Consider the following 27,753-nt stretch of genomic DNA (forward strand, 5'->3'; position numbering starts at 1 on the left):
AAGATCCGCCCGTGATTTCATAAAATTGCGCTAAATCTCTTATAATTCTAAAATTGCGTCAGACGCATTTATGATTTCAATGATGCATTTACTCCCTCAACCATCTTTATTTGGTGTTTGAACTGATGCGTTCAATCTGCAAATAAATTTTAAAAATTTATTTAAATTCATTATTTTTAAATTTAACCTCAAACAAACAATAAATATAAAGATATTTTTTTATTTTAATTTTTTTATTGTTTATTGTGATTAAATACATAGGAATAAGTATATATAATTTTAGGAGTTTAAAAAAGAAAGATTCAGTTTATTTGCAATTAGCATATAGGTCAAATATCATCATTAGATAAAGACACTGAAAAATATTAACTTAGACATAAAAGTATATGCAACTATTAGATAGTTTAAGGCAATTTTGTTAGTATTAAAATTTAATTTAATTGTGCAATTTAGCCAAACTTAAATAACAATCTCAATTTTCAAATCAAATCAAAATGAAACCCTTTATTTAATTCAAAACTTTATTATTGAAAATTTGAAACCAAAAACCAATCACCAAACCACCCTACTATCCAAACCCGTAATTCTCAGGATTCAGATGCAATTCTGTGGATGTATATAAAATTTCCATTGCCTGGCGGCATATTCATTTCTCTGTCGTTTTTCGGTTACGGAAATGGCTTCCATCACTCGGTTTCATCCTCTCCACCCAGCTGCTCTGCTCAATCCCTCTGCAACTTCATTCAAGTTTCATCGCTCCTTCCCTTTCTTCTCTATCCACACCCGTAGAAACAGCTATCTTCGCCGCAGTTGCGATGGGGAGGTTAATACTCGCAAACTTCACGCAACACCACAAGTCCGGTGTAATTCAAAGGTATTGATTTGCATTTGTGTTTTGGATAGGTTTTCAATGTATTCATTATTGGATTGACTTATGCTTGGGTGTTTTATTTAGAACGGTGGTTCGAGCACTGAATCGAGTCAGTCTGTAGTTGGCGATCTGCTGGACTTTCTCAACGAGTCCTGGACTCAGTTTCATGCTACCGGTATTGCATTTCTGTCTCTCGCGATAATATTATGTTTTGGCTCTGGACTACGTTTCGACGAGCTTTTAGCGAGTTACAGTGAAACATAAGTCAATATTTAATTAATACATGATGTTGTGTGAGAGGCTCAATATCCTTGTAATAGTTCGTAGTCAGTTTTCTTTTGTCAGAATCAATAGGTTGAAAAGATAATTACTAGGGTTCATGTTTCGTTGTATGTTGTTGTATAGAATGCCGAGGAACTAAAATATGTGAAAGGAGGGATCGAGGTTTAAGGTGCCGAGGTACTAAAATATTGTTTGTGCCTTTGTGTAGTGGTTTGGAACTGTTATTTAGAATAATCTTGAACAGGTGGTCCTGAAAACTGATGCCTGACAGAAGCCAAATCCCATTTGTAGATTTAGCACGCATACTGAAAGCACATAAGTTATTCAATAGTGGTGCCCAAAAATGAATTAATCAAATACCTATTGGATGCTACATACATTTCTGAAGAATAGTCTGGAAAGTATAATGGTAGGGTTATATCTTATTATCATGAAATTGAGTTGAATCATTGGTGTATTTATTCGATGGGCCTTTTATGATGAAAGATAGAATGATCATTGTAAGAACAAATTACAATTTTATATAGGTGTTACATTTGCTAACACACTTTAGCCAACTAAAGTTGAACAAGATAATAATGCCGTCAAAACTTTTATCCGTAGTAATAGAAGAAACTCATAAAGTTGAAATAATTAGTTCCTGCTTATACGGAATGGGAGACATATTTGCTGATGAACTCTTAAGATGAGCTTGTTTGCTTCCACTTTGCATATATGGGCACTAACAGTGAATAATCTACTTTTTCATTCCATTTGGAATTGGTTAGTATCAGAATCTGATCCAAGAAAGAAAATTCTGTTCCGCATCATCATAAACAATGAATAAAACCCCAATGATTATGTTATAATAGCAGATATGAATCTTCTTATTCTTGAAAGTTCAACCAAAATGGATTCTCTTGCAACCAGCAAATTAATGGAGTATGCTTCATGTTTCAAGTTGTTTGTATGCTGAATGCTATTTGTTTTTTTTTTTTTTTTTTTTTTTTTTTTTTTTTTTTTTATTGGTGCCGAGCTAATGAAATCTAGCCTGTCCTGGTGAAAAGAACAAATTAATAGAGTGCTGTGCTCTTTCTGTTGTTAATTTGTTCGTTTCCCTCTATACTATCAATCAATTTACAGTTTTCTTCATTTTCTGTTAGCTGAAGCAAAGCGCCAACTTCTTGCTGCTGGATTTCATTTGTTGAATGAGAATGAAGAGTGGAAATTGAAGCCTGGTGGTCGCTATTTTTTCACACGTAACATGTCCTCATTAGTTGCCTTTGCGATTGGGGAAAAGTGAGTAAATTGCATCTTATACATTACTAAATATGCATTATCATTGGCATAACTTAGGGTGTAGATTTCATTATGCTTGAGGTACAGGATTGTAATGGATCATGTTTTCTTTCAAGATATACCTTACAAAAATGTGTAAACTCTCTTTTTTGCTTTTTGGCTGTTTCTCTTTTCATTGCTCTTCTTCTCTCATTTTTATTTTTATTTTTATTATTACTCTTTCCCCTAGTTTTTTTTTTTTTTTTTTGCTTCTGCTTATGGGTTACATGCACAACATGAAAGCTCTATGATATTGGTTAATACAATCCTATTTTAGTGTTGCAGGTATTTGGTTGGGAATGGCTTTCATGTGATTGCTGCACATACAGACAGCCCATGTCTTAAATTGAAGCCGAATTCTGCATCATCCAAATCTGGTTATCTTATGGTCAATGTACAAACTTACGGTGGTGGTTTATGGCACACTTGGTTTGATAGAGACCTAAGTCTTGCTGGAAGGGTTATTCTTAGAAATGATGATGGTTCGTTTTCACATGAGCTGGTCAAGATAAATAGACCTATATTGCGGGTGCCGACTCTTGCTATTCATCTTAACAGGTTGTTGATTTTATCCATTTCTATTTTCGCCTGTTTCATACTAAACTTCATACCTATTTCTGTTTTGAGTTCAGTTATTGTTGCTAGTTATCACTACATATTTTATAGCATATAATATTTACTATCTGCAGCCTCGTGTAGATCTACACAGAAAATCTTTAGTCAATAGATTTTTTAGCTTATATTTAGTTGTGATTATGTTATATTTCCTATTGGACATGCCGTCTAGTGGATTTGAGGGTACATGTTGGCATTCAATTTTTCTTAAAGTATGACAAGCCTATTGACAAAAGAAGCAAAATTTTGAAATTTGATTTTTTTTAATCAATGCCTTGGTGGGAGTGAACCCTAAACATTTCAATGCAATAATTATGATGAAGAGATTCTATCAAATCATGGTATCACTTACAAACAGATTTTTGACAAAAATGACATAATTTAAAGAGGACATCCTATATTTTGGGAAGAACCTGTTTCAAATAGCTAATAAAGCTTAGCTTCAATGGTGTAAAACTCTTGATAATACAATAATTAGGGAAATAAAGATTGTAGTTTAAAATACCAGTTCGTTTACCAAGGAGTATTTGGTTGTAAGAAAATCTTTGGGTGTGTTCTTTTAATGTTTGGGCTTAGGGTTTTGATTTGGGTTTGGGACTTTGGGTTTGGGTTGAATTTGAATTAAGGTGGGGTTTTGTGAATTATTATTATTATTATTTATTTATGTATTTTATTTTAGGTTTTCAGGTTTGGGAAAAGTAGGATAATAATTAGGGATATTAATATGATATAAAGGAAATATGTTGATGTGATGTGTTTGGTATTAAGAGTAATAATTGGAGAAAATTAAAACCAAGAAATGGAAAATAATGGATGTATAGTCAAATAGGATGTGAAAAGTAATGGAACTATAATGGGCGTAAAGACATTGAGCGTAATTTGCACGCGATGGGCTACACCTTTCCGTGATTGCTTTGGCAGCGTAACAAGTTCTGCATGGTCATGCCAAACTTGTATTTTTCTCTTTGGTCAAATAGCTTTTGTAGGTCTAGACTAGAAAGAGAGGAGCAAGGTAGGTTTGTTGTGTTGTAAAGGCAATGGGTAGCGGGTTCCTGCCTTGTGTGTTAGCTATAGTAGTCCCACACAGTACGGGACGCTTCCGAGACCGTAAAGAAACACACCCTTTGAAGGTATTATATTGATTCAAGGTAATTGAAGAGGTGGAGTAACGCTAGTGTCTTAAGTTAAAGTAACAACAAAATGGGATTTATGGGTATGAAGAGACGAGGATTACTTGTCATAGTATGCTGCTTAAGAGGAGGAAACAAGACAAATTTTTTTGGTTACCTGGCTTAGCAACTTTGGTGACTTAACTTCTTGCTATCTCAGCACCCCTACACTTTGATATCATTTAGGCTTTAGCTGGTGACTGGGCTGTTTTTGTTTTGAGATGAATCCTGTACTACTATTTGATATTAGAGAAATCCAGTATATTTTGGTTTGTTGATATTGTATGTTTGGTAGAGGTGTTGGAGAAAGTGAACTACCTTTTACTGTATCATTGATTGCCAATGTCTTTGATTTTGCTTATAATCATTTTCAAGTTCCCTTGATATACCTTGAGAATGGAGACCTTTAGGGAACTCACCGTTCTCATTTGTTCTTGCTGAGCTTGTTGAACTTTAATATCGATGCTAAAAGTGACCAAGCAGTTAGATCCCCATAAACCTTTTTTAATAAAATAATCATGAAAAAACTTTAACTTTGGTAAAACAGAGGTTTTGTTTTCCTGAAAGAAAAAAGACATTTTTCTTGTTGTGCAGTATGAAACTTGCATTGGCTGAGGTCTGATGTCGTTGCCATTTTCTAGAATGGTCTTTCAGTTGAAGGTGTGGCCTTTCTCTAAGGAAAGTGGTGACTATAACAGGCTACACCTACTGTCACTTGACTCACTTTATACTGAATTCTTGTATTAATCAAATTTTTGCCAAAGAAAAATATGGTCTGATTGTGCTCATCTAGATACTTTTGTACCATATAATATTTTCCATTATATCCCAAGAAGTAGTGATAATTTGTGTTGATTTTCTTGCATAATGGGGCTGCAAAGTGGAGAATTTTATCAGTTGGCTCAAAAAGTTTTTCGTTTCTGGAGTTTCTCACAAAAGTGGTTACGAGTCTTAAGACATGGAAATGTAGAGCCTCAAAGGCGAGATAGTTTTTGTAGTCAGTTTTGTATCCTATGGAATGCCAAAACAGAATTTCTATACTATAATTTCTCTAATTCATCCCACCCCCCAAAAGAAAAAAAGAAAAAAAAAAAAAGAAAAAATCATTTTACATAAATCATAATTTGCCATATCTACACGTTTTCTTATGGACTGTTCCTGTCAATCAATGACTGTGTTTGAATTGTTTGTTAAACTAGACTATTGCATCATCAAAATTTGTGACTTTTACATTTGATCATAATTGTTAGGACAGTAAATACTGATGGTTTTAAGCCAAACCTTGAGACACAACTCATCCCTCTGTTGGCAACAGAAGCTGACAAAGAATATTCTAAGCCTGATGAAAAAACTAGTTCGTCATCTTCAAAAGATACCAGCCATCATCCACTGCTAATGCAGGTATCTATCTCATTCCAATCTTTTGCAGCATTATATCTGGAAGATTTGAGATTTCAATGTAGCTGTTTGTGAATCAGAAAGCATTGCAGGAAGCTCCCGTATTTTGAAAAATAATGCAAGAATTTTGTTAACTTAAAAATATTAACAAATAAATATTAAAATTCAAATTAATATTTGAATTTGATTTTTTAATCCGAAGAAAGAGATTCTTCTAGATTTGAACAATGAAAATGCAAAATTAGATTGTTGAAAATAAAAGTGGTGATCCCCGATACAAATTCTCCTAAATTTTGATATAGTTGATTAAAGATGCCTCAATTGTAAGATAAGCGATTTTTAATAGGAGAAACATCATCGGACAGTTACAACTCCTTCACCACCTTCTCTTAACTGCCATTGGAATGTCTCTGTAAGTATCGGGGTGGTCGGGCCTTCCGGTAGCAGATGAGGCTTGCGTGATCATCGGGTCCCTTCTCGTATCCAAGTCCAATTTAAGTAGGGTAGGGTCACCATCGGGTTTGATTTTTTAAATGTTCACAAATCACAACATTCATTTGCGCCACACCCCACATCATGTTCTCGAGTGCCTTGTACTCTTACATATTCTCGAATTCATGGAAGTCTATACACACAAATGACTTACTTGAGGAAGATATATTGTTTATGTAGAAAGTCTTTGATGGCACGGATAATCATCTGCATTGTATAGGGCAATCTAGGATGCTTCAAGTAATGTAATTATCGCCTTTTTATATTTGGATTGACCTCTCAAAGTGCCAATATTCGTTTTGGTTTGCAATTTTTGCTTTTCTCATTCAAGATACATATTATCATTCAGAAGTAAATCATGCTGAATCAGTTGGTTAATTATGAATTTATCAAATATCATTGAGATGCATATAGTCTATGTACAAGGATGAGAGTAAAAGATGTTTACTCACATCATGCTATGGAACTGTTTCTTTCTGCAAATGCTGGCCTTCTTTTACGTACTTGCCCACCTTCAAACAATTGTAACATTGAGGTTGTTTTTCACATTCAATTCGCATGCCCTATATTATATTTACCATACAAAACTTTATTGCTGGTTTCCAATGACATGGATGGAATGCTGATATTCCAAATAATTCCAGATTTACACATTGTCCCCTTTAATTTCTTTCTTCAGATTTTGGCAGATGAACTGGGTTGTAAGGTTCAAGATATTGCAAGCATTGAGTTAAACGTGTGCGACACTCAACCCAGCTGCCTTGGTGGTGCCAATGATGAATTCATATTTTCTGGAAGATTGGATAATCTAGCTTCAAGCTTTTGTGCATTGAGAGCTCTCATTGATGCTTGTGCCTCCCCAGAAGATTTAGAAAATGAGCATGCAATTCGAATGGTTGCTTTATTTGACAATGAAGAGGTAATTGCTGTTGAGCTTTAATTTCATTTAGGCCCGATTCAGGCAATTTTATTTTTTTTTATAGGAACCATGACCCAACAGTAGTTGATTCACATCTTACTGTTATGCTAATAGGTGTCAGGATCAATGCAACAGTCAATTTTCTCTTTCTAGCACCATTTTCTGTGATAATTTTGCAGTCTGTTTTCTGATCCTTGGGACTAAGGAAGAACGGCATACTTCTAATCTCTGGGTTTGATTCTTCTTTATTACAGTTGCCCTAAACCCTAAACCCTTTTTGAGTGATAGTTCTTGTTCTCAAGCAAGCAAAGCCTTCAGTGCTTGTTTGCTCCATTTTGTTATGGGGGCTATCAACAACACTTCTATTATTTCCTGCTCTTCTGATTGAACAATTTATTGATAAGAATATATTATTTCATATTAAAAAATGTATATTTAGGATGCAAAGTGTAAATTTATTCCTGATTTGTATTTTAAATGGATTCATGCTACAAAATGGGTTGTTCATGCTTCATGTCCAAATGGAGTCGATTCAGCTGCTAGCATTCTAAAAAATGTGTAGAGATTGTGTATTGTTGAAAATTGTGAACTGAACTGATACTGTTATGTGTTTCATATTCATGTGGATAGATTACACATATATATACAATAGATTAGGAATGTCTAGGGTCTGTATTTAACGTTCTCTACAAGTTTCTATGACCACCTATTTTCTATGACCATAATTATACTGTGCAGTGCATTCCCATAAACCTACTATCATAATTATGCTACACATTCCAATAGTGTAACACTCCCCCTCAAGTTGGTGCATAGATGTTAGTCATGCCCAATTTGCTCCACAAGTGATTAATTTGAGACTAGTGTTGTATCTTTTCTCGCACAAAGTGATTTGTCAGCTTTAATGTGCTTGGTACGCTCATAGAAAACCGGTTTAGAGGTAATGTGCATGGCAACCTGATTATCACAATAGAGCTTAGTGGGAGTTGTAGTCTATTCTGACTTCCTTTAAGAGTTGGATAATCGACAGTATTTCGTATGTACCTTGGACCATAGCTCGATACTCAGATTCTGCGTTGGAATGGGAAACCACGGTTTGCGTTTTGCTTTTCCAGGAAATCAGATTCCCTCCAACAAAGTAACCGTATGTAAACCTTTGATCTTCTTTAGAGCATGCCCAGTGTGAACACTCTATCCTCCTATGTCCATGATTTTGGTACAAGATCCCGTGACCTGGAGCCCCTTTTAGGTAGCATAGAATGTGCTCCATAGCCGCCCAGTGATCGTTAGTAGGAGAGGACATAAACTGACTAACAATACTTATAGGGTATGCAATGTCTGGCCGAATGACTGTAAGATAGTTTAGCTTCCCAACTACCTTCCTGTACCATTTTGAATGGTTTTCCCTCATTTTCCAAGTGAGTGTTTGAAACCATGGGAGTATTGCAGGATTTTGCTCCTAACTTTCCAGTCTTAGCCTGCTGGTCTAATATATATTTTCGTTGAGAGAGATAGATTCCTTTCTTGCTTGTAAGGACTTCCACTCCCAAGAAGTACTTCAACTTTCCGAAATCCTTCATTTGAAACTGACTCTTTGCAATGCCCTTTTAGTGATGCAATACCCATTGTGTTATTTCCAATTATAATTATATCATTTACATATACTACCAAAAGAATAACACGTGAGGTGGACCATTTGTAAAAAATGGAGTGATCTGATTTTCCTTTCACCACTCTATATTGCTCAAGAGCCTGGCTAAATTTGCCAAACCATGCACGAGGCTTATAAAGAGATTTTCGCAAACGACAAACCTGTGACTGCCTATTCTTCCTTTGAGCAACAAATCCTGGAGGTTGCTCTATGTAAACCTCCATGTAAACCTTTTCAGCAAGATCGCCGTGTAAAACAACATCCTTGACATCTAGTTGATGAAGCGGCCAACCATGTGTAGTAGCCAAAGATAAAAAAAGGCGAACTGAAGTGAGTTTGGCCATCGGCGAAAATGTGTCTGAGTAGTCAATGCCATATACCTGTGCATATCCCTCAGCAACCGAACGGGCTTTCAATCTTGCAACAGATCCATTCGGATTCATCTTAATGGCAAACACCCACTTACAACTGATCGGCTTCTATAAATCCACCAAATCCCGTGTCTTAGTTAGATCAACGCATTCATCTCGTGTATCATGGCCTGACATGAGTAAGAGCTTCATGAATAGACTTGGGAAGGGAAATAGAGTTACGTGATGTGTGTGACAAAGGAAGAGGACGGAAGAGACAATTGATCATATGAAATAAAATTAGAGATATGGTAGGTGCAAAAGCGAGTACCTTTATGAAGAGCAATCGGGAGGTTATCTAGCGCTATAGGATCTGGTGACGAAGATGATGCTGGTACTAGGGAGGAGTCAAAGTCTGGAGATGAATCTATGCGGAGCTCATGAGGGTGACTTTTGTCGCTTCGAGAGTAACATATTGAATCGGTGGTCGTGTGGCTAGTGGAGGATTGGGTGTGGTTGTCTTGATAGTGTACATAAGAATGTCGGGAGACTCCCCTATTCTCGAAGGTCAGGAGACTGAGTGAAAGGGGAGTCCTTATGGAAGGTGACATCTACAAACACTATATTTTCCAAGGCTTGAACAAAAACACTTGTATCCCTTTTGAACGCAAGAGTAACCATGAAGATATATTTTAATGATTTTGGGTCAAGTTTAGTAACATGTGGACGTGTATCTTGGGCAAAACATGTACAACTAAATATTTTTGGAGGCAATGGATATACAAGTTTTTCAGGAAAGAGAATGTGAGAGGGGGTGACTAACCATTAAAAACATAGGACGACATCTAATTAGTGAGGAAACAAGCTGTGGAGACAACATCGGCCCAGAATGTTTAGGGACACTCATGTGAAATAGAAGAGCTCTGGTTTTTTTCAAGTAGGTGTCTATTTTTTCGTTCGGGAACACGATTTTGGGCTGGAGTGTCAACACATGAAATTTGGTGTATAATACCATTTTGTTTCCTAAAAGATGTCACTCTATAGGATTTTGACTTGGAGATCAAACTTGGTGCGAATCTCAACACAAAAATTTTGAAAATGTAAAACTTCGACCGATGTCGCATGAAGAAAATCTAGGTCATTCGAGAATAATGATCAACAAATGTAACAAAATATTTAAACCTTTGTTTAGAAGACACGGGACATGGACCCCAAACATCCGAATGAACACGGTTGAAAGGAGCCTGGACACGATTAAGCTCCCTAAGACTCAAACTAACATTATTCACAATTGAAAGAAGACAAATTTCTGAAACTAGGATACATTATTTTCATTTTTTGAAGGGTAGGGTGACCTAACCGACAATGAACTTCAAAGGAAGTCCAATACATATGTAGGTGATGGGCTTACGGATTGAGTGTCAGGGTATACAATCTGCTTTCATATTCCTTGCCAATCATCTTCTTCGTCTCCAAATCCTGGAAAACATAATAACCAAGAAAGAATGTCACATTACAGTTTAGGGCATGTGATTTTACTAACATAAATTAAATTAAAGGAAAAGTAGGCAGGTTCAAAATAGTGGATAATGAAATAGTCGGTCCATAGTTCCTTACCCAACAACTTGGGTAGTGGATCCATCTCCGAGGGTAATTGGGGACTGAGAACAATATGATTGATAAGTCCAAAAAAAGGGTAGGATTACCTGTCATATGGTCTGTAGCCTTGAATCAATGACCCAAGAGCTGGAGGATGTGATGAGACATGTACTGGAGTTACCTGGGGTGGCCATAGCCGGGATAGCTGTAGATAAATGCGTTTGGTTCTCTTGAGACATAGATAACTTAGAGTTCTGACCTTATGAAGATGCTACATGGGCGAATTGATCCTTTGGCATAGTAAGCTGCAACTTTCTACAATATTTCTTAACATGCCCGGGCTTTTTGCAATAGTTACATATGATGGCCGAGTTATTCTTATATGTTCCTTGTTGGTTTTCACATTTGGATGACCTGTACTCTTTCTAGCTCACCAAGGCTCCACTGGAGAAGACTAGATAGGGGTCGGTTCGGAGGACTCTAGAGAATATATCTTGTAGAGAAGTTATTTCAGCGCTCCCCAATATTTAAGATTTTATTGGTTTATACTTGCTTCGTAAACCAACCAAGAAATTCATAATGACCATTTGTTCCCATTGCTTTTGTTGTTCTCTAACATTGGCACAAAAAAGTATGAGTTCATTTAGTTTCATATGTCTTTTTGAAGTCCATAAAATAATTCAAAAGATATTTGGCTGCCATTTCAGCTCGATAAAAGGCCTTGCACACATTATATATACGGGTAACATTCCCTTTACCCGAGTATAAGAACTCCAAATATTGAATTAAGTCTTTGACAATATTGTAGTGACTCACCAAACTGTAGGCCTCAACACCAATCGAATTTCTGGTGTGCACGAATAACCTTGCATTATTCCGAAGCCTTGCTCTTCTCTCATTTTCACTGGTTGGTGGTCCTCCTCCAAATAATCATCTTTCTCAATACTTAGCAAATATAATTTCACGGTTTTGCTCTACTCTAGATAATTCGATCCATTAAGTTGGTACTAGATAATTTTAGATGTAACTGAAGCAACTTTAGAGACAAAATGCGTTTGTCCTCACTCATGATCGATTAGTAGCAGAACAATCTCAAATTCCAGCAACAAGATGGAACTCGACAACAACAATCGGAATTGTTGCTAATCTAGAACAGAACTCTAGAACACTACTTTAGAGTGGAATTATTGCAAATCTGAGCAACACGCTAGAACAGAACTGTGGAACGCTGGGCAGATTCCTAAACCCTAAACCCAGCACCAACCGAGCACAACAATCCACACTCCACAGAATTGTCACCTGGGCAGATTCTGCTCCTAGCCGTACCTGCCGGAGCTTCGTTCGCTGCCGCACGCTCCTCGACGCGCCAGCAAATGTGACTCACGTGCTCGCCGGAATCTCTCCAGAATGCCGCCATCGAAGTCGCCTGACACCGCCGGACCCTTACTCGCCGGAGGTGAGATGGAATATGGCCTAAGTGCTTTGCCTAAATTGATTTCTAATTATGCTTATAGCCCTAAGGGCTCTGATACCATGTGAACTGATCTGATGCTGTTCTGTGTTTCATATTCATGCGGACAGATTACACACACACATATATATATATATATATATATATAGTAGATTAGGAATATCTGGGGTCTCTATTTAACACTCTCTACAAGTTTTTATAACCACCGATTTTCTAGGACCATAATTATACTATGCATTCCCATAAATCTACTATCATAACTATGTACACATTTCAATATTATTAACAGAAATAAAAAACATAATACTTTCCTGTTGAAACATGCAAATAGTGCCCTGTAGCTTATTGCAATGATAAAATAAGCAACAAGATAAAATTCTAAATCGACCATCATTATAAAATATTTAGAATTACAGTAAATCTTGTTGAATATTCAATTCTAAAATAACTCTTCAGTGCTTCTCCTGCCTTAAAAAGGGCACGATAGCCAGTATTAAATGATTACTTCACTAAAAAGCTTAACCTTGTAGGGATATACATCATTATATTACATATTATAGTCTTTCAACACACCCCCAGATGCAAGGTAGATTTATGCCACACACGAATCTTGCACATGGACATTTTTTGTACGAAGGAGGGCGCTGAGACTCGAACACAGGATCTCACGCTTTGATACCACGTTAAATGGCCCTCTGACGTAAAGCTTAAGATTGTAGAGATATTCATCATTATATTTAGTTTGTAGTCGCTATTATTACATATTATAGTCTTACAACAGCATGGTGAAAGGACTCTAGACTTCCCATTCTTTGTTCACATTAACAATCATGTGCATGATCTCAAGTTTTCATCAACTAGTGATTACAGGTCCAAATTGCCGAAACAGGCATTTTAAGGCTCAAAATTATCAAGGAGTAATTTATTTCATATTTTACTTTGAGTAAAAATATATTTTATCTATATAAAGCTTGATAGAGAACCTAGCTACAATGAATACATTACCCAATATTTCCTTGGCACCGTGCTTACTGCTCAGCAAAGCAGTTTGCAACTTTATTAGCTCTCTGGGGAATATATTGAATAATGATAAGGGAAACTTATCAATCAAAAGATGAAGCTTGTTAATTTTCGCGTTCAACTTACAAGTGGGCCAAAAAGCCAAGGATGCAATTGAGACAATCCATTGAATTGCTTTCTACCCAATTTTTGGAAAGCCATTAAAAACTGGTTTAAGGGTGAGGGCAATAGCCAAGATTTCTGTCCCATTTATGTCCTTGGTGCCAATATGATTGGAGATGATAAAAAACGAAATTGCCTGTGATGATCTTGAATGAAAATAGAAATTTCAATTTCACAAAATAACATAGTATCAGAAAGGCAGAATTTAAATTCATTCGGGATAAATCCTTGTAACCTCAATTTATTTTGCCTATGTCAAATTTTTACTGGTACTCTTCGCCACCACCACCATGCTTATCTCATCACCTTCCAACAACTACTCCAAACTTTGTTCGGGGCTGGCTTTGTCATCATCCACCGTACCGCCAACCCAACCTCACGTCCAGCACGTTTTGTGCATGTAATCCTGCACTCGAACTCCCTGACTCTGTAAGGGAGGGGGGGTGGTGGATAATTTTGTATATGATAATCTTCTCTTCTGAATCTGACCTGTAAAGGGTCCTATCCCGGAATTTCTGCTAACCAACTTGCTGATATCTTCACCAACTCCCTGTCCAATTTCACAATCTTTTGCTCAAAGTCAAGCTAGTCTCCACAATCCCATCTTAAGTTTAAGGATGGGTGCTACGATGTCTATAATATATATATTTTGGTTTGCATATTTGTATATCTTTTAATTACGTTACTAGCTTTATTTAGGATACTTGTAGTATGCTACTTATTTTTATTTTACTATAAATGTGTATTATTCTTTATGAAGGAAAATGGAGAATATACATTTCACAAAATAACATCTACCAAGAAAGAAATATGGAGATCCAATTCGGGTTAGTGTGCCTTGTACTCCAACCATAAGATAGATTTGGAAAACCTCATTGTTGAAGAAAACACCGGTGTGAAATTCCAAATTTCTCAAAGAATAGCTTTGAGCACTCTTTCTCAAATTCGGGGATTAGTTACAAGAGAAGCAATAGATGATTATTGAGAGACTAGATCAAGGCTCTAGGATATGCCTGACACCAGTTGCAGTAAAAAGATGATTTACAAATTCTTGTCAACGAGGGCTAAAATATTTGGGAGTTGGGACCATGTAGCTTTGGGTGTAGCTAAGACTTCTCTCATTGGGTGGCCATTTCGGAGAATATGTTAACTTGATAGGGGCATTTTGAGACCAAACAACCTGCCAAGGTTAGTAGAAATGTTACGAACTTGAGTCCAACACCCAATCGAAGGATCAATGTGAGAAAATTTCATTAGGATCAGGCTTCCAAATCAGCCGATATAAATCCCGGTGAGAGCTATAGGCTGAAGTAATGATCTCAAGGAAATAGTTCCATACCTCAATCTCCCTAAATCTTTGTACAAAGTTTAATATCCCAAATCTAAACCCTATCAACCAATTTATAAAATTTTCAATAAAACTGTCTTTTAGCAAGTCTCCAGCCAAACATTTTGATAGAAACAAGATGAATAAAATAAGAAAAATCAAACAGTAGCAATTGTTTGCCCAAAGAACAATCAAACGGAACCAACCATTTGACCAAGAGCCTTGAGACTACTTTGTTTCCAAGATCAAGTCTGAAGTTTTAAACCCTAGCTACTTTTGACTAAATACTACTACTGAACCCTAAAATAAGCCAATTCAATTAGCAAGAAACAATCCCAACCCAAAATATAACCAAGAAATAAGAAAAGATAAGTCCATCTATGGAATGACAATGAATTGGTAAAGCAGACTAATGAAAGTTTAAACTTGCGAATAGTAGGCCTAATCCCATCCCCATTGCCAATATGCAAGTAAGGGCTAAGAATTCTCGTCCTCTTTCATCTTAACCTTGCGCACTCCCTGCTCCAACTCTCTATCACATTCTTCAAGGATAACACAAGGGAATAACATTGGTATCTTCCTATGAATGAATCTTACTACCATTTACTATCCCAAAGGTCAAAATTATGTGTGAGATTGGCCTATGACATGCAAATGATGGACCCAGTACTTGAAACGGAGGAAGAGAATCTCTGGAAAGCCTACTGGTATTAAACATTAAAAAGTGCTCAATGGTCTAGATATAGTTTTCGTGAGGGAGAAATAATCCATTGGATAAATATGTATTCGTTATTGATCCTTCGCAAGAGTATAATTATTTTTATGGATTGAATGTCAAGGTGAATTGGTATTCATACTTTGATCTTTGCAAAAATCTTTTCCTTAAAGGGTGCGTTTGGTATAGAGAATCGAATTTTAGAAAAATGATATTAGAGAATAAAATTGTAGAGAAATAGAATTCAACATAGAATTGATAATTGATTTTTCTGCTTGGTAAAATTGAGAATTTGCAATATAATAATGAAATGTCAATGAGGACAAAATGATTGATAACAAAATGGTGAATCGAATAAATAAAATATTTTAACAAATATATGTTGGAATATTTAGTTCGTAAATTTTATTTATTTTATTTAATTGATTTTGATTTTATTTTGTTTCATTTGCATAGTGGTTTAAATACAATAAATACTTTTTATTATAAAAGTTAAATAGTAAAAAAAAACTTTATAAAACAAACAAAATTTATTTTTATAAAAGTTAAATAATAAAAAATAAGAAAGAAAGAAAATTCTAAAATCAACATACTTTCAATTATCAATTCTCAACATTTCTCTGTATATAGAAAACAAATAAAATTAGAGAATAGGAAATGATCTAATTCTTAACTCTCAACCAAACAGAACAAGAGAAATGAAATCAATTTAATTTCTCTATTTTCATTTCTACGTACTAAACACCCCCTAAGTGTAATCAAATAAAGGATCAAGAATCAGGTCAAATAGATTACTTGTTTGAATTCAATACTTTTTGTACTTGAACTCATTTGCATTTCTTGGATAAGTTAAGGGCAGACATAGTTCAATCCAGCTTTAAAATGTGACTGCAGCTAATTGCATCTTCCAAGCGTTTTAAGTCCCTTTGATATCACCCTGTTTGTGCTTATATGGTGGTGTTGGAAAATACCTCAAATGCGACTTTTGACTGTGAATGATATGCAGCCATAATTAATTGTAATTGTGAGAAATTATAGGATAATAAATAAAAAGAGAACTCATCATGCTGAGAATAGGAGACGAGCAAGTTTGAAATCTAGGAATCATCTGAATTATCTTCAACCTTCCACACACTTCCTTTACATTTTATTCTAGCTTGAGTGGAACCTTTTTTTCCATTCATTTTTATTTATTATTTTAATAGCAGGTTCATTTCATTACAGGTTGGTTCAGATTCTTACCAGGGGGCAGGTGCCCCAACTATGTTCGAGGCAATGAGAACGATATGTGCTTCTTTAGGTCAACATTCTGTTACTGAAGGTGGCTTTGCTCGTGCATTTCGCCACTCTTTTCTCGGTACGTTGATTCTTCTACCGCTGGAAAGTGCGGCTCTCTTTCTGAAATCTTAAGTACCATGAGCTTTTCTTTTGTATCTTATCATTGCATTTTTTGTTAATTTACTGCTATGGCATCATTCCGTTACATCCTATATGGATGAGAATAGATGTTTTCATTTATATATATATATATATAATTATATGAATGATAGGTCCATGTATTGTTTGTTGGTTTGCATCTTTCACTTGTGTATATAGACAATAATCTGTTGTAGGATGATGTAATATTTAAGAGAATCATCATTAAACCTGTAGGGTTAAGTATGCATTAATCTGAGTCCATCGAAAGCACAATGATGTCATGATGCAATTATTAGCATTCTTGTGCATATGTGCATGTGCTAGGGAGAAACTATTATTATTTACTTGCTGTATATGGGGAATTATGTGCTTGTTTTCTTGATGGTTTCCATTTCAGTAAAATAGATATCCTTTTTAGTTGGCTAGCCTTCAAAGATGTCTTCCAGCAGAAGAAAGCTTGTTATATTCTTAGTTGTTAGTGTTACTCTTGCATCATAACAGTAGTCAATTGTCTATTTAAAATGTTCATCTTTTCTTTAGATATTGTACTCGTACATGTCTCTTCCAAAAGATATTTGTGCAGGCATGTGAAGCAGGGTCAGCTATCTCATGTAATTATTGCTCTATGATAGAAGCCTTTGTAGTTTGAAATTACATCTTATGATATCTCTGACATTCTAGAATAGTTTTGTGTCCTTTGGGAGTTTGTTTGAGTTTTTTGTTTTGATTTGAATAGTAATTTGGAAGTGATGTTTGTGAGAGAAAATAATATATTTTCACATGAAATTGTGATGTCTGTATAGTAAATAAATTGAAATCTAACTTTAAAATAACACATCCCAAATTTTATGTACTTTAAATAGGGTATCATTAAATTATAAAACACTCGTTTAATAGTTAGATGTTTGATTTAATTTCTATCTCTATTGATAACCTCCTTTACAGAGCTATTTCGTGCAATTCATCGTGAACACTTCTCATTTCTTATGTTATACCTAAATATTATTGCAGTGTCTGCTGACATGGCTCATGGAGTGCACCCAAATTTCATAGATAAACATGAAGAATATCATCGACCAATGTTGCAAAAAGGCCTTGTGATAAAGCATAATGCCAACCAACGTTATGCTACAAGCGGAGTTACATCTTTCCTGTTCAATGAAGTTGCTAGCATTCATAATCTTCCCACTCAGGTTATTAAGCTTTTATGAGCGTGTTTACTTGGTGATTTTTTTGGGTTTTGATTTTGGTTTATGGTTTAAATAGTGGGTTGGATTTGATATTTTATAAGAGAAAATACCTTATTTTACAGGGAATCGTGAGAATTGTATAGTAACGAGACTTAAAAAGAATTAAAGCAAACTGAGCCTTAATGGTGAATAATTAGTTAGAAGGCAACTTAAAATTTATTAAGGGTGTGTTTGTTTGAAGGATTTATACATATTTTCACTATTCATCATTTTTTTTTGCCCCCCAAAATATCAAACCAAACATTTACTTTTCATTTTTTATATTATACTAAAACTTAATTTTAAATTCAAAACAGTACATCATACAACTATTCACATTTTAAACTTTTACTATTCAAATCTCAATGTAAAATCCAAACTCCCAAACAAACACACCCTAAATTTCATTTATGAAGATGACTACACTCCTTCCATTTCACTTTTGTAGCATGCAAGAGTTATTAATCCTTGGTCCCATCATAAAGTTAGCGCCGCTGATAACTTTAAAAGCTTCAAACTCTAATTAATTTCAGAAAAATACAGTTTTTATGCCATTGTAAAAGCTCTCTTAGATAAAGTAAAGTGCTCCATATTCTTCCTATTATTTTTCATATAAAAGGCACCAAGATGCATGATAAAAGTTATGATTCGTTGCCCTGCATAATTGATCAGTTGAAGCTTCTTCATGAATTGCTTAGAAGTTTGATTTCAATCCATAATTATGTATTCTTAATTTGATAATTTTTTTTATGATATTACTATTGTTATTTATACAACACTTTGTGACATTGGTTGTTGTGCCTACCACCTGTAGCTATTTTGATAATATATTATTAAATGACTATATATGATATAAATTATTAGTAAGGATCATTTCAACAAGATAAATTATATGCAAATTGAATTATCTTGTTAAACTCAAATTCATCCATGCAGAATGAGATTAAGCTAGAATATTTTCAGTGATGATATTACGCTTTTAAATGATGATATAAGGTGGACATGATTTGAGTATATAGTAAAGTGCTTTTCAACTTGGTTATAAGGGATTTGAATTAGTTTATTTAGCATATTACTTGGACCATTCATTTCGTAGAGAGTAGACAAATTCCATTATGTATAGGTCAAATCAGGACCATATGTGATAATCTTAGTGAGTTTTGACTCAAAAAGAACTTATCACCTCTCTTAGATAAGAATACCTATTATATATTATGAATTTGTTTATTTAGCATATTACTTGGACATTCATTTCCTGAAGAGTGGATGGATCAAAGGACCTTGTGTGATAATCAGTAGGTTTCTTTATCTATTCCTACTTAATTGTTAGTTCTAGTCGGGCCTAGGCCCCATAGTTTAATCGACCTACTATTTAAAGATTGTTTAGTCATTATTAGGATAATTTTGGATTCAATTTAGTTTCTTGAATTCCTTGGTTATTAATAAAATTTGTTTTTTCTTTCTTTTTTTGTTTTTTTGAATTTCATTTCTTAACATCCTTATGCTATCATTTTGTCTCGACTTTCCGGAGATCAGGGAGAAGGATGATGCCAAAAAAATGCAGTAGATCAAGGCCTTGGAGGCATATATGGAGGAACTTTGAACAGCCGTGGTGGCTTGAAAGGTATTATTGCCGTGCCCGGAGTCGAAAGTGGATTGATAGGTAAATACATTGAAGGAAAAGCTTCTACTGGCCATGCAAACTACAATCCTTGTGTCCCGGATCGGAGCCTTGACTGAGTAACACCGGGGAACGCCCTGTAACGTGCCCTTCGTCTATTGCCTTGGTATAAAAGCCTTGATCCGTCTTCGGCTTCGATTCGTTATGCTCAGAAGCTCCAACAAGCCCTAAAATCTCTCAAGACATTTAGAGAGGCTAGCGGAAATCTCTCAAGACATTTAGAGAGGCTAATGAAAATCTCTCAAGACATTTCGGAATCTCCTGAAATATTCTGGAACACTCCACAAGTACCGAGATCGCCCCTTGACCAAGTCGATGTCTATCCGTTAAATATAGCTTATCCATCTCTTGTATAGTTTATCCTTATCTATATGTTGTATAGATAGTCTATCAAAATATGAATATATTTTGGCTTGTGTTAGGCCTGATCCGCTAGAGTGCCTATATATAGAGGAGTCACAACTCATTTTGTCACACTTTGCTACATAGAGAGCTATACACACTCTATTTTGCTAGGTGTAGTTTTACGGTGTCTTTGTTTTCCAGCGGACATGTGTTCGAGGAGGAACCATTCGACCCATTACATATGGTATTAGATCCGATTTTTGAGAGAATGGCGGCTGAAAAGTCCGATACTGAGTTCGAGGTTGAGAACTAAGTTCTGAGGCGGAACCAAAGGAATACAAAGGACAAGTCTATTGTTGCCGTGGGAGCTTTCGACAATAGGTTGGCCAAGGTGGAGCTGACTGTCGGGGATCATCACAACAAGGTTGACTAGGTAGAATAACGGATCTGCGAACTCGAAGGTAGCGAGCTTTGCGAATGGGTACTGGCCTTGGTTGATAATGTGGGGGATGACTTGGAAGCGGGAACTGAAAGTACAAGAGCTCGCCAAGGGGATGATGGCCGAGGTGATCACTCTCAAGGAGAGCTATGCAACAAGCAATCTTGAGCTAGTAAGTGCAAAGTCAAGATTGCGAAGTTGGAGAAGACTAAGGTTGCGGAACCTTCGAATATTCAAGAGGAGTTGGCAGTGATGAGAGTGACGCTAGCTGAACTCCAGGCGATGAGGCCGAGTAAGACTACTCCGGCAGTCCCAAAGGAAAATATCCCGTGTTCTAAGAGTTATGCAGGGAAGTGAAAGGCGCGAGCGGTGGATGCTCTCTCTATGATATAGAGAAAAAATTCGAGGATTCTGGCATTATGGGAGATGAAGCCAAAATCCGAATTGTATCCAGATTCCTGAAGGACTTGGCCCGCACTTGGTGGAGACGGAACAAAAGGATGCACAATGATGATGGCGGCATCATGACATGGAGAATGTTCAAGCGTGAACCTAAGGAAGAGTTTGCACCGGCCGACGCAGAGGAAGCATGGTGTACGATCCATCGGTTGGACCATCGAAAAGGTCACTTGAAGGAGTATATCGAGAAGTCCTCTGATCTATTGTTGGAAGTGTCAAATATGTCTTTTAAGAAGGCGTTAACGTTCTTCGAGACCTATGACTGTGGGCCAAGCTGAGGATTATGAAAAAACTTCTTTAAAATGTCAATGAGGCCATCAGGTACCCTTAATGGTTGCTTGAAGTTGAGTGGAAAGAGTCAAATAAGGATGATAAGTTGAGACGAAGGCAGAAGTGGGGATATCAAACCCGGAAATTCCCATGAGATTGTGATGCCGGAAATACTCGGTAGCAACCCGCAGCTAGAGCTAGGAACACGACTGCAGGGGCAAAGATCACTATACTAGGGATTGTCCAAGTAGGGAAGGCCTTGCGGTGGTGGACGAACAGACCGAGGCAAGCGAAAAACGAGTGGCATGTACAAAGTCAATCCCTGCTAATACCCTTGGAGGGAGGATGCTCATTAATGCATGGATAAATAGAGTACTGGCGACGTGTTTTCTTGAAATGGATGTAAAAGACAAATACATAAGTGAGTATATGGCCCGTAAGATTTGCCTATGATGGGCACCTTCTGGATGGCGGTTTAAGGGAGTCAATGGTGGGTGGACTCCCAAATCTGTCGTAGCCAAAGACATGCCCATCCAGCTCAGCAATTGGAAAGGTACAAAATTATTCAATTTAGCCCCTCTCAATCAAGCCTGGAGCCCCAACCCGTTTTTGGATGATTATGCAATATTTCTAAGGATGAGGTTCATAGATCACGTCAAACCCATACTGGTGCCACACAAGCAAAAGTTTACGATCATTGAGGATGGGACGCCGTGTGACATGGTGTACAGAGGGAAGGAGCTCAGCCCGAAACAACTCGAGAAAGGGTCTAAAGAAAGAAGAGCTGACTTTTGCGGCTATTCTGAGTGATAGGACGTCCGTGGGATGGTGAGAAAGAGGTTGGGGGCCCGCCTAAGGACCTAGAGCCAGTCCTTAAGGAGTTCAAAGATATCATGCCAGATGATCTGCCTAAGGGGCTGCCCTCTCGACGGGCTATCGATTATACCATTGATTTGGTGGAAGGGGCAAAATCGGTCTCTGGCCTGCTTACTGGATGTCTCTGACGAGTTGGCGGATGTTGAGAAGCGGTAGCCTATGCATGAGAAGGAAATGCTCGCAGTGGTACATTGTTTACAAGTATGAGAGCATTACTTAAGGGGGGTTGCCCTTTACGATCTCCACCGACAATTGAGCTTTAAGTTAATTTAATCTCAAAAGAAATTGATAGGAAAACAAGCGTGGTGGCTTGACTTTCTTGCAGAGTTCAAGTTTGAGATCAAGTACTGACCCAAAAAGATGAATGCCACAACCGATACTGAGTCGCAAGATGGCGGCTCTTTACTCTATTGATGGGGATATTGTAGATCAAATACGTGAGGGTCTGGTGCACTATGAGTTCGTTCATGCGATGTTTCAATAGATTGAGGAAGGGAGGACTCAGAAATATTTTCTGAAGGATGGCCTAGTCATGACCAAGGGCTATCGGACGTATGTGCCAAAGTGGAGAAACTAGAGATGAGATATATTGCGGGAGTGTCATGATACAAAATATGCAGAGTTCATACCCGCGCTGAAGGAGGATACGGCGGAGACGACTGCCAAGTTCATGAGCTATGTCTTAAAGTATTGGAGCTTTCCAACAAACATTGTTAGTAATTGAGACTCACGATTCACAGGAAGATTTTGTATGGAGCTCTCTCGACTATTGGGGTCAGAGTTGAAGATGTCGACGATGATGCACCCCTAGACCGATGGGCAGATGGAGCATGTCAATCACGTATTAAAAGTGTACTTTCGACACTTTATTAAGGTAAATCAACTCAATTCCACTGCTCTACTTGATGTTGCACAATTCTATTTTAGACTGCAAATAAACAAAAGTACGAGAAAGAGTCCATTCGAGATAATGCTCGAATTTCAGCCCATAACGCCGAAGGATATAGTGAGAACATACAAGGGACCAAGCCCACAGGCATTCCACTTTGCCAAATGTTGGCAAGATCGTGCAGAAGTTGCCCGACTTTAGTAAAAGTCTCAAAAAAAATGAAAAAGTGGACAGACCAGAAGAGGGTGTTCCGAGAATTCAAAAAAAAGGCATAGTGCCCGTGAAGTTATACCAACACGGCCATGTTCGAGGAGTGCATAAAGGCTTGATGCGTAGGTATGAAGGCCCATTTCCGGTTTGGAAGAAGATTGGCGAGGTGGTGTACAAGTTGAGCTGCGTAAGACCTTATCCTAGTTTCACCCCGGGTTCCACGTCAGTCCATTGATGCCATATCGTAGTAATATTCAGACCCCACGGGCACCCCCTGGCATGCGGACAGTGTACAACAAAGTGGCGGAGGAAATCTTGACTGACAGAGTGGTTCGGCACAAGAATCGACCCCCATTGACGGAGTACTTGGTCAGGTAGTGTAGATTACCCGAGTCCGAGATGAGTTGGGAGCCGGCCAAAGACTTATGGCAGTTTGTGGATTTTGTTCAAGACTTTGAGGCATTGAGAGCAATGCCTAGTTCTGGTGGAGTAGGATATCCCGGACCGGAACCTTAGCCGAGAAATGCCGAGGAATGCTCTGCGACGTGCCTAAATGGAGAGGCTAGTAGAAATCTCTCAAGACATTTCGGAACCTCCCGAAACGTTCCAAAATATTCCAAAAATACTGAGATCGCCCATTGACCGAGTCGATGTCTATCCATAGACATAGTTTATCCATATATTTTGTATAGTTTATCCTTATCTATATGTTGTATAGATAGTTTACCCGAGTATGGATATAGTTTGACATGTGTTAGGCCTGGTCAACTAGAGTGCCTATACATAGAGGAGTCACCTCATTTGTAACACACTTCGCTACGCAGAAAGCTATACACTATTTTTCCGGGTGCATTTTTACTGTGTCCTTGTTTTTCATTTTAGTGTGCTTTTGTGGTTGTGTATGAGGCTGTACTAGCAAGTTTCTTATGAGTGCCGATGAGTTTTTAGGCCAATAGAAAGGTCATCAAGGAGGAATCATCCGACCCGCTACACTGCTTATTTCAGGCTGCCTACCACGCCCATCAAAAGCTCAGCGGCAGCCAATGGACCTGTGGCGGGAGGAGGTTAGGCGGCTGGCTCATCTACAAAAATCATGGGCAAACCAAGGGCAAAACACGTAATTACCGATGGGGGATGTTTGAGGGGCCTAGAATGTCTCGACAATGGAGTTCAAACTTTAGGATGTGCAACTAGTCAGCTTTGATGGCCATGGCCCCTTAGGATGGGTTGTGCTATGGCAGAACAACCCTTGTGTTGCACAGGGTCTCCGAGGAGATCAAAGTGAGTTTGCGCACCAATCTAGTACGGTACCAGAGACCGGAAATTGTTCAAAACTTGCAGGATATAATGGAGGTTGAATTCAATGTCCTACTATTAAATTCGGACACTGAGAACCTCCCAAATAGCCCTGAAAATGCGCCTGTGATGCGACTAAAAGTCGCGCATGTCTTGGAGAAATTCTGTGACATGTTTGGTGAACCTACAAAGCAGCCACCGACTTTCTACAACAACCAGATTCCATTGAAACTAGGAGCAGGTCCTATTTCAGTACATCCTTACAGCTATGGACAGATTCAGAAAGACGAGATTGAATGGATTTCTAGGGCTGTCAGGCCATTACCAACACTTTTTGCAACACTATGGCAGCATCGATTGCCCATTAATGGATTTTATATGCAAGAAAGCTATAGAGAGAGTTTTCATGGCCGCCCTCCAGGCAGGCTGCCTTCGACAGACTAAACATGCCTTTATAACAACTCCGGTGCTTTCCATGCTAGATTTGTAGTGGAGTGTGATGCCTTAAGCTCCAGTATTGGTGGGGTACTCATGCAAGAGTTTAGGCATATTGTTTATTTCTGCAAGGCACTAGGAGATCGAACTCGGAGAAAATCACCCTATTAACAGGAATTAATGAGTTTAGTGTATCTATCCAACATTGGTGCCTCTATCTCATTGGTCACCACTTCATGGTGCACATGAATCATCATAGTTTGCACCATTTATTTTCTCATCAGAAGATTGGGATCTGTGCTTAAGAATCTTGAATGATCAAACTTCTAGGATACTCTTTCGGCGTGGTTTATAAATTAGGCCACCTAAACTTGCCATTGATTCCTTCTCCTGCAAGATTGACCATTCATTATTATCTCCGGATCATGCATAGAAGTGGCTTGTCACGAAGGGTGTACTCAGGTGTATAGGGAGCACTATACAAAAACTCTCCCTTGTCGTCAAGATGTCTTATATTCATCTTTTTCTCTCTATGGCAGTTACGTGTAGTTGGCCTATTTATAAGATGGGCGTAAAAAATGTCTTCTTGCTTGGTGAGCTTCGGAAGGAGGTGTATATGGATCAACCACTTTGTTTTGTTGTTCAGGGAGAGTCTGGTCTCCTTTGTTGCCTTTGTTGCTTACTCTAAAACAATCTCTACGAGTGTGGTTGGGACATTTCCGTCTTGTTATTCAAGAATTTGAGATAATAGAATGTTCATCTGATCATACCATATTCTATAGGCATACTCTAAAAGGACAGGTGCACTTATTTGGTTGTCTATGTTGATGATATTGTAATCACCTCACACCTGGGCATGATATGGATGGCATCACACGGTTGATGAAGCACCTGCATAACCATTTTCAGACTAAGGATTTAGGACCTCTATGGTATATCTTAATCAGTTCCTTCGGTCTCCGTGTGACTCTCATTGGAAGGCAATTATGTGAGTATTGTGGTATATTAAGCATCTCTAGTTTATACAAATTATATTCACTTTGAAATTGTTGGATATTCCAATGTTGATTGGGCATGATCTCCAATTGATAGACATTTTAACTTTGGTTATAGCTTAGAAGAGCAAGAAGAGAAATGTGGTCACGCATTCTAGTGTTGAAGTTGAGTATCGTGCTATGGTTTTAGCAACATGTGAATTCATATAGGTTAAACAATTACTTTCTGAGCTCAAGTTTTGTGAGGTGATGAAGATGAAGTTGTGGTATGATAACCAACGCAAACACTACATATTGCATCAAATCCAATATTTCATTAACAAACGACTCGTAATGAAATAGATTGTCTCTTCACTAGGGAGAGTGTAATCTGGATGTATTGACACCATATATGTGTATTCAAATGGTCAACTTGCGGACATATTAGACAAAGGCTTTTAGAGATCCTAGATTCGAGTTCATATGTAACAAGGTTGATCTTCTGAGTTATACGCTCCAGCTTAAGGGGGAGTTTGTTTATGATTAGTTTAGGCCCATATTAAACTATATATATATATATATATGTCTATTGTGCTATGTAACTTGACTTTTTCTTGTGATAATATAGTAAACTTCTACAACTTCAATGTATCCAGGAATTTGTCGTAAGAAATGATATGGGATGTGGATCAACTATAGGTCCCATACTTGCTTCAGGAGTTGGGATTCGGACCGTTGATTGTGGTATAGCTCAGTTATCTATGCACAGGTGAGCATTTAAATGCATCCCTTTATCATAACTTTAATCTAGTCTCAGAATGTGGTAAAAGCTGAGTGCCAAAATATTACTAACTGTTATCTTACTCTTTTCTTCTTTTCATATTCAGTGTTCGGGAAATATGTGGAAAACATGATGTGGACATTGCTTACAAGCACTTCAAGGCATTTTATAAGACTTTCTCTAGCATCGACAAAAGGCTAAATGTGGATTTTTAGCTTCATTTTGAGGAATTATTTAAAGCGCAACCCCAAGCTTCTTTCGGTATTTTTCTATTTCAATCATACCAGCTTGTCATTTTCTGAAGCGGTTGGGATTGGTACCGGAAGACGAATAAAGAACTGTGACTGATAGATTCTTATGTATTGTACTTGCCCAAAGAAGAAGTGTTTAGAGGATTTTTTAGAAGTTGCTTATTTATTTGCACCCAAAGTGTAATATGTTTGGATAAATTGCAAAAAAAATGTCCTCCTTGGACTCAGATCAATATGAGAAACTAGAAATAACATTTATCAATTTTGCTTAAGTAGAAGAAAATTTGGGTATCAGCTTGTAGAGTTTTTGCATAATGATAGAACAATTGCAATGAAATTTCACCATGTACTAAAAAACTAGTTTCAGCTGTGTTTCTGTGAATGAGTCCTTGTGCACTTGCTCACTGAAGTGGAGCCGAGTTTGACTTGTGCAGATTTCTGTTTACTTGCCGCTTCTAGAAGCTTTCTCGTCAACTCATTTCGTAAAGCCTGGTTCTCCTGGCTGAGTTTTTCAGCTTTCTTCCGTAGAATTTCATTCTCATGCATCATTTGACAGTTTTCCATGTACAGCTCACAGTTCTGCCTCTCGATTTCCTCGTCCATCGTTTGCCTGCTCTCTCTCGCTCTGCAACTTACCAACAAAAGAGATAAATACATACATCAGGTAATGGGAGTGGAGGAGGGATCATCAAATAGCAATAATATGGAATGAAATGCAGGTATGTTTGCCGATTTACTATGCTATTCAGAGGTAATTTTGAATCTGTATTCTGTTTCGTGAGTAATGCTAATAAAAATATATATATATATATATCGGAAATCCGGATTCTGCATGCTTCTT

The 27,753-nt window shown here is 37.2% G+C and overlaps 1 protein-coding gene across 3 annotated transcripts; it reads left to right on the forward strand.

Moving 5' to 3' along the window:
* The first annotated feature begins 566 nt into the window (after nucleotides 1-566).
* Nucleotides 567-27,753, forward strand: LOC127259463 (probable aspartyl aminopeptidase). 3 transcript variants are annotated; one of them, XM_051286820.1, is made up of 11 exons: nucleotides 568-874; nucleotides 956-1,046; nucleotides 2,296-2,431; nucleotides 2,756-3,028; nucleotides 5,505-5,655; nucleotides 6,824-7,063; nucleotides 16,583-16,715; nucleotides 17,789-17,970; nucleotides 26,537-26,649; nucleotides 26,768-26,922; nucleotides 27,483-27,753. In XM_051286820.1, exons 1-10 carry the CDS (start codon nucleotides 677-679, stop codon nucleotides 26,874-26,876), a joined length of 1,626 nt encoding a protein of 541 aa, XP_051142777.1. In that variant the 5' UTR covers nucleotides 568-676; the 3' UTR covers nucleotides 26,877-26,922; nucleotides 27,483-27,753. The 3 variants fall into 3 exon arrangements, 2 of the variants coding, with proteins under 2 accessions (XP_051142777.1, XP_051142776.1); XR_007840504.1 differs by lacking the exons at nucleotides 26,768-26,922; nucleotides 27,483-27,753 and adding an exon at nucleotides 19,543-25,894 and having other exon boundaries at nucleotides 567-874; XM_051286819.1 differs by lacking the exon at nucleotides 27,483-27,753 and having other exon boundaries at nucleotides 26,768-27,203.

The sequence above is a fragment of the Andrographis paniculata genome, unplaced genomic scaffold (genome assembly GCF_009805555.1).
Source record: "Andrographis paniculata isolate CXL003 unplaced genomic scaffold, ASM980555v1 Contig60END, whole genome shotgun sequence".
NCBI classification, from domain to species: Eukaryota; Viridiplantae; Streptophyta; class Magnoliopsida; order Lamiales; family Acanthaceae; genus Andrographis; species Andrographis paniculata.